The sequence below is a fragment of the Hippichthys cyanospilos genome, chromosome 1 (assembly GCF_059441005.1).
Source record: "Hippichthys cyanospilos isolate Australia breed blue-spotted pipefish chromosome 1, RoL_Hcya_1.0, whole genome shotgun sequence".
In the NCBI taxonomy this organism is placed as follows: Eukaryota; Metazoa; Chordata; class Actinopteri; order Syngnathiformes; family Syngnathidae; genus Hippichthys; species Hippichthys cyanospilos.
The window spans coordinates 11,207,986-11,215,000 of record NC_142369.1 but is presented as its reverse complement, the minus strand read 5'-3'; the positions used below and the strand labels follow the sequence as shown (position 1 = coordinate 11,215,000).

Here is a 7,015-nt window from a genome sequence, read left to right as displayed (position 1 = left end):
ACAGTTGATGTTTTTTTTTCTTAAAAATAAATAAACAAAGAAATTATAACAACGTAAAAATAATGTTAAAGATGTCAGAATGTTTAGTAGTCTTGTAACATTATGATTTGAAAAAATAAAATGCAAAAAAAAAATCTTTATTCAAGATTTTAAGAGTTTAATGTCATATGCATATTCATACCACACAATGAAATTCTTATTCTGTTCACTTCCCACAAAGGACTACCTTCCACAATCAAGCAAATAATAAGGTAGGCAATAAAACAAACAAACAAAAATGAACCACACATAAATGAATAGACTTACATTCTGACCATGCTGCGGAGTTGATCGAGTGGAAGAAACTGGCATGAACAAACTAGAACAATCTGGCAATATTTTAACATTTTTAGAAAAAAAAGATCATTTTCATTCCATTCAAAATTTAAAAATACAATATGCTGTCTAAAAGAAAAAAAAAGGAAATTCAACACTTTTTTCCTAGTAACAGCTAGCAAGCAATTTAGCAAGCTAGCTTAGCTAGCTGGAATGCTTGGTCGTGTTAGTAGTAGCGTTACATAGTCAGCTAGCTAGCAATTTAGCTACCAATAATAATAATAAGTCCAATATGGCCGAAGGTGGAAAAAGAAATGTTGACCTTTTGCAGTGCCTATGTAACAGCAACGAAACAACTTACAGACATGGAACATTCGTGTTGAATTTTAATTTTTTTCCTACAAATTTTACCAATCGAGTGACTTGCTAACACGCTTGTCAATTGTTTTTGTTGACGTTTGCTGTTGTTTTTCCTTCCCAATGAGTTTAATCGCCCTAGTGCTTGCGGGAATTAGCAAAATCCGTAAGAAACAATCGCGCACAAAAACCCGCACACACAGACTAGTTTGTACGGCAGCACGATGGCGGCACTTCCCGCTGAAAGCAAACGGCGTGCAGAGGAATTAACATTGTAATTAACATCCAATTAGACTTTGATTTGCCAGATAATTATACTGCTGTGTTGATGTTCACATTTGATGAGGTGTGTTAGCCATAATTAGCTGCGGTGGAGGTGTGTGTGTGTGTGTGTGTGTGTGTGTGTGTGTGTGTGTGTGTGTGTGTGTGTGTGTGTTAAACTGTTCAGACACTGAAGAAGAAAGAAGAAAAATTCTGCAGTAGAGTGGTAGTGTTCAAAAAAAGTTTAGCTGATTCAAAGCTAGTTAACTAATTATATATATATATATATATATATATATATATATATATATATATATATATATATATATATATATATATATATATATATATATATATATATACAAGGTTAGCATAATACAGTTTTGTAAGAATTTGTCAGAAAAAAACGTCCAATTTTCATAATATAATTTGCTTTTGCAATTCTTTGTGAAATATTCTGACATTAAACTACGCAACATTTTTTCTGGTAAAAAAAAGAACCTTAATTGAAAATTCCGATTTTACGGGATTTTTTAATTTTCTCCCTCCAAAAATTTCTCAATTTTTTTTTTTTTTTACATACATTTTTTTACCACGTTCTCGTGGTATTTTTTTTTCTAGAGACTTTTTCTTGGGGAAAAAAGAAATATCAAGAAATGTTGAAATCGACAATGTGGTTATTGTGGGTGTGTGTCAAACACCAAACCAACTTTGTGTTATTTCACTTCCCCTTGCACCCACATGACAATTTAGATTAAAAGCATCTTAACCAGCACATTGAATGTGTTTTTTTTAATTGCCTGAGCACATCGAGTATCACCAAAAACGTATGTTGAAATCCGTGTTCTATATTGCCCGTTCTTGTTTGAGCAAGATCGCGAGTGATAACATTCTTGGAATTTCCTGTTTGAAGAACACCTGAGAGGAAAGGTATCCGTTTGAATAGATAACCCGAGGGATGTCACAAATAACATAAAACATGTTTCTTCATGACATGTAACATCATAATAATGAAAACCAGGAACATATACACCGTGAGGCAAATGTGATAACTACTCTTCACCGTGCTGACATGTAAAATTCATTTTTCCCAGCTTCCCTGAAGACGGATGGCGGTAACAAATCCGAGCTTCCCCTGAATGCAACACAACTTAGTAAGTTCGACTTCTCCCAAGTTTTGTTGTGGCCAAACGCCTCTTTTCCTTCAAAATGTCTCCCCTTATTCGCGTTCTTCCTTTAATAATGTGCTTTCTATGCCTAACTTGGAGTTCGTTCGGATGCAATTGAGAAAACTGTGAGTCAACAACGGTGACGTCCTCGCGGTAATTTCCTCTATTTCACATGTCGCCGTTGACATAAATACTGTGATTGGACATGTAATTTGTCATTCCTCGTCGTTGTCTTCTTGCCATAAAAATATTTCGAGACGTTCAAAAATGTCCAAAAAGTTGTCCGGCTTGTCCCAGACGAGCCAAATGTCCCCCGGACTGCGCTGGTGCCGTGTGGCCGCCCTCGGCGCGCTGTTGCTGGGCGTTTTAGCCTCGACGGGCTGGTCCGAGGAAGCATCCTGCCACGGAGCCTACGACCTATACTTCGTCCTCGACAAGTAAGACACACATGCACGCGCTTCATGTCAGCAGAAGTTTCTTGGCAACTAACTAATATCCCAACAGATTACTGTAACAGCACCAGTTGCCATGTAACTTTACTCCAGAGTGGCTGTGGATGGCATAAACATTCTATCGTTTTGTAAAAAGTCCAATATTTTCCTCCCGTTAATTAACAACTCACATGTCCCGAACTAGCTAGCTTTTCTCATTTGACTGTGTTCATATATGTTAAAAGATGATGCTAGTATTGTACATACGCAATGAATGTCCGTTTGAGGGAGGGCTACAATGTTTAAGATTATGTCTAAACTTAGTCCATAGAAATCAGTTGACTGATTTCTAATATATTGCAACAATTCAAGATTTCTAATATGTCACAACAACCCCAAGGTAGTAGACAAGTAGCCCTGAGAGTAGCTTTGTTTCGTATAACCAAGAGTGCACATATTTTCTTGGTGGGTTACTCACATAAACACTAGGATATAATATATTTTTTTCATTAAAAACAGTCTTCCTCAAAGTCCTTCACAGTGTCGCTCCCACATTAGCTGCAATTCACCGTCTATGTGTGCTCACAGCCAGCCAGCCTCCTCGCAAACTTTCCTAAGTCTATCAATTATGGTTTGCGCGGTTCGTTCGGGACCCGGTTTAATTAGTCCTAGGGGGTCAGAGGTTAATTCTCTGTAAAGTGATAACGTAAACGATGTTATTCACGAGAATGATAGGCAGCCCAGTCAGTCAGTCCAAGCAACTTCAGTAAACACACAAATATCCTCAGAATAGGAAGAAATGGGTTGCACAGGCTTAGCTTTATGAAAGGCGAGGGGGAATTATTATATAGAGCTTGCGTTGCTCCTGCAGTTTGTCTTGCCACCAAGTTAGAAGATGATTTGTTATTGCTTCTTGATCAGCTTGTTTGTTAGCCATAATTTGCGCTACATTCCCGTAGTCTCTTCGTGCTTCTCAAATAAAGGATGTCTGAAAATGTTCGACCCTGTATCTAGTGCACTGTTTTTGCCTGCGAGAAGAGAACTGGAGTGCTAAATATTGCGCCACATTTAAGTGTGCGTTAAAGCCGCGGCACATCTTGGAGCCACTTATCAAAAAGAAAAAAAGTTTAGCTCAGACTCTGTTTTTGTCATGAATGAAAGTTAGGAAGGGCACCCAAATGCACCAAGTGAAGCACGCAATGTTACGCACCAGTGATTTCTATTGCGCATGCATACCTGCGTACCAGTTATGTGCATCCCTGTGCATAACATCATTCACACTGCCTTGGTACCGTGGGGTATTTGGACACCCCATTGTTTGCTTGAAATGTTCTAATTTCTGCATTCCAATTATTGTCTCTTACTAGGTACTTTCTTAACTCATTAAACCAGTTGTGTAATTAATCTTTTTGTACTGGGGTGTGCAGATATCCCACATAGCATTTTTTAAAATCCCACATGACTGACGCAGGGTTAAACTGTGACCCTGACACTGACTGACGATATGGCTGTTAGATCTCAAAGCAAGCCTGTCCCAAACAAACTAGTGTAAGAAAAAAAAATGCCCTTACACGAACTTCACTGATTGTGTTGCAACATGTACTACTGCAAATTTTCTTTTATGATCATAACATTTTCTATTGCAGGTTTATCTTTCTTGCATTTCAGAATGGTCATAAAATAGCAAATTTATTTAATTACAACTGCTACTAATTGGATGGAATATCTATTGCTGGCTTACTTTAGCTTTAAAAAAATCATCAGATGGACCAAACAAAAGATTTTTTGATTTTTTTTTTCAAAATAAACTTAAAAAAAGGAACAAAAACAAAAAAGTTCGATCCCAACTTTCGGTTTTGCTTACTGCACTGCTTCTCAATTATATCTTGCCAAGACCCTCCGAAGAAAGAGAAACCTTTTCACCCCCCTACCCCAACTCGATTCGCTGACTATAAATAAGATTATTGTCTATAAAAATTGAAACCTTTATCCTATTTAGCATTAACAAAAGAAAAAAGAAAAATTTAAATTGACTTTTAACAACTGTTAATTATTTTTTTTTCAGCGTTTATACAGGTTACAGCTTAGTCTAAAACTGAGGAAAAATAACCAAGTGCATTAAATTGCCTGGAAAAAAAAAAGAGATAAATTCTTATTTGATTGCAATTATGCTTCACATGACAAAAGCAAAGCCTTTTCCCTGGGATCATCTTCACAAAATTAAAGAGGAAGTCAACGCATTGGCATTATGATTCATAACTGTATTTTTGGAATATGAATCAACAAAATCCACCCATTTTAGCTCATCTGAGGGGCAGCCATTTTGCCATATGTTGTTTGAAAATGATCACTGTTATTATCACAGTTGCGCAGTTTTCAGGTTATAACAACCAATCATAGCAGCTGTTTTTCTGGGTTTCATCATGTGACATTCACAATCTGAACTGCGATTGGCCCTGAACTCTGAGCAACTGTGATGTCATTTTCATTTGAATAAGTGCCTCTCGGATACCACTATAGTATTATTCTAAGGTCAATCATCGTATACGTCAAAAATAAATGTCTTTTTACACAATTTTTGTTCTTGTGTTAAAATTTTATGGACGAGAGATGTTACTATGTTTGGTGCGTACTCATAGAGAAAGTGATCACTCTGCTACTAGTATTCATTTATTTTTTGTGTTGTTTTTTCTCTAAAAATGTGTTCTTCTGGCTTTGTTACTTTAAAGGAGTGACACACAAAGTCATGTGTAATTAATTATTAGTCACTGGACACAGTAACTTTGTGAGGTTTAAAGAAAAAAACTTGGCACGTCTTCGGCATTCCGGGTGGAACTGCTAGCTGTCGTCTGTCCACAAGGCGATGTGCATGGACACTGGGGTCTGCTTCGCTTTGGTCCACATGTTTCTGCTGTAAGTTTTCAAAATAAGTTCAAGCACCGGCTCGGTGGCGGTGAAGCAATTGCAGGAAAGAGGCGTTACATCATCAGGCAAAAAAAAAAAGGCTCAACTTCCTGTTTAAGAACTTGACGCGTTTCTTTGATTTAATTTCATTGCAATCACTCCTTTAAGACTCCTCAGAGTTGCTTCTGTTCAACTTTTTTTTTTTTTTTTGCCACCACCCTGCCTTTCCATGAAATGACAGAAGGCTGACACCATTGCTGGGGATTTTGGTCAGCGCATTTCATCAGAGACACAAATTAGGGTTTGGTTCTTGGTGTGGCCGGACATTTGCAAAACATCTTTTCTCCCTAATGTACAGGTATTTTATTTAATATGTGAACAATATGATTTTTGTAAAATGCATAGTTTATTTCCCTTCACAATTTACATTTTGTTGTTCATTGGGTGTAGGTCTTCTCAAAGAAAAAGGAGACTTTTATGGAAAATGCCAAACGTCCTCCTTGAAAACAAACCTGGACTTCATTAACAAAACATTGAATGTTTTTTTTTCTGAAAAATAGAGAATTGATTTTATGCTTTTTTTTTTTAAATAACGTTTTCCGCAAAATTGCAAATTGAATTAAGTTTCAAGAGGAAAATAAAATCCATTCATTCATCATCTCAGCCACTTATCCTCGACAAGGCTTGCTGGAGCCTATCACAGGTGTCAATGAGCAGTGGGAGGCAGTACACCCTGAACCGGTTGTCAGACAGTCAAAGGGAGAAATCAAATATTTTATTCATATTATATTAAATTTTATTATGAGATTTTGTCCTCCAGATGTTTCTTAAAATGATGCTTTTCTCGTGGAAAAAAAAATCAGTTAAAAAAAAATCTGTGTTAATCCAGCTTCAGCAATAAAAGCTTCTGTAATAATATATGTTTTTGTCTGGCTGAGCATTTTTTTTTTAAATAAATGGATACATAAAATTGCAACTTTTCTTGCAAGAAGAAAACTTTTTCTTTCACTGAAAAGTACCAAAACATTCCTAGATTTGAACTTTTTTTTTCAATTTTTATCAATTGAAATGTGTAGAAAAGGGTTTAGCTTTTTCTCAATTTCTGTCTTGACAAAGTATGACCTCTTATGTCTTTATTCTTAGAAGATATTGTTTTCACAGTTTTTTAAAAATTAAATTACACATCTTCCAACATTTTTTTAAGAAATATTACAAACTTTGCTATGATTTATTTTATTTTCATGGGGAATTTTTTTTCCCTTAAAGGGACACTGTAAGATTTAGACTATTTTTCATTAAAAAGGAATAAATTAAATGATTGTTAATTTCAAAAACCTGCAAATAAATGTGTTCTGAATGACCAACAGTATGTTTTGAATATAATCGTAGGTCTAGTTATCATTAAATTAAAATTAAATTAAATATTGCATGGGGGTGGCATTTCTCCGGAGGCTGCCATATTTGTTATACCTACGGACAATTGTAAATGCAGCACCTCCTGCTGTCCGTAATGAAAAACTCTTAAATCTTATACAGTGTCCCTTTTAAAAAAAAAAACAATAAAAATGACTGTTCCCT

General features: G+C 35.8%; 1 protein-coding gene across 4 annotated transcripts in view; it reads left to right on the top strand.

Moving 5' to 3' along the window:
* Positions 1-7,015, top strand: part of antxr2a (ANTXR cell adhesion molecule 2a) — a 103,752-nt gene that overhangs the window by 41,106 nt on the left and 55,631 nt on the right. Inside the window, exons 2-3 of one of the 4 annotated variants that reach the window (XM_088429162.1) lie at positions 2,028-2,087; positions 2,400-2,539. In XM_088429162.1, coding sequence (XP_088285288.1) covers positions 2,073-2,087; positions 2,400-2,539 — 155 coding nt within the window. In that variant the 5' untranslated portion in view covers positions 2,028-2,072. The other 3 variants (XM_088429180.1, XM_088429171.1, XM_088429154.1) reach the window with 3 other exon arrangements.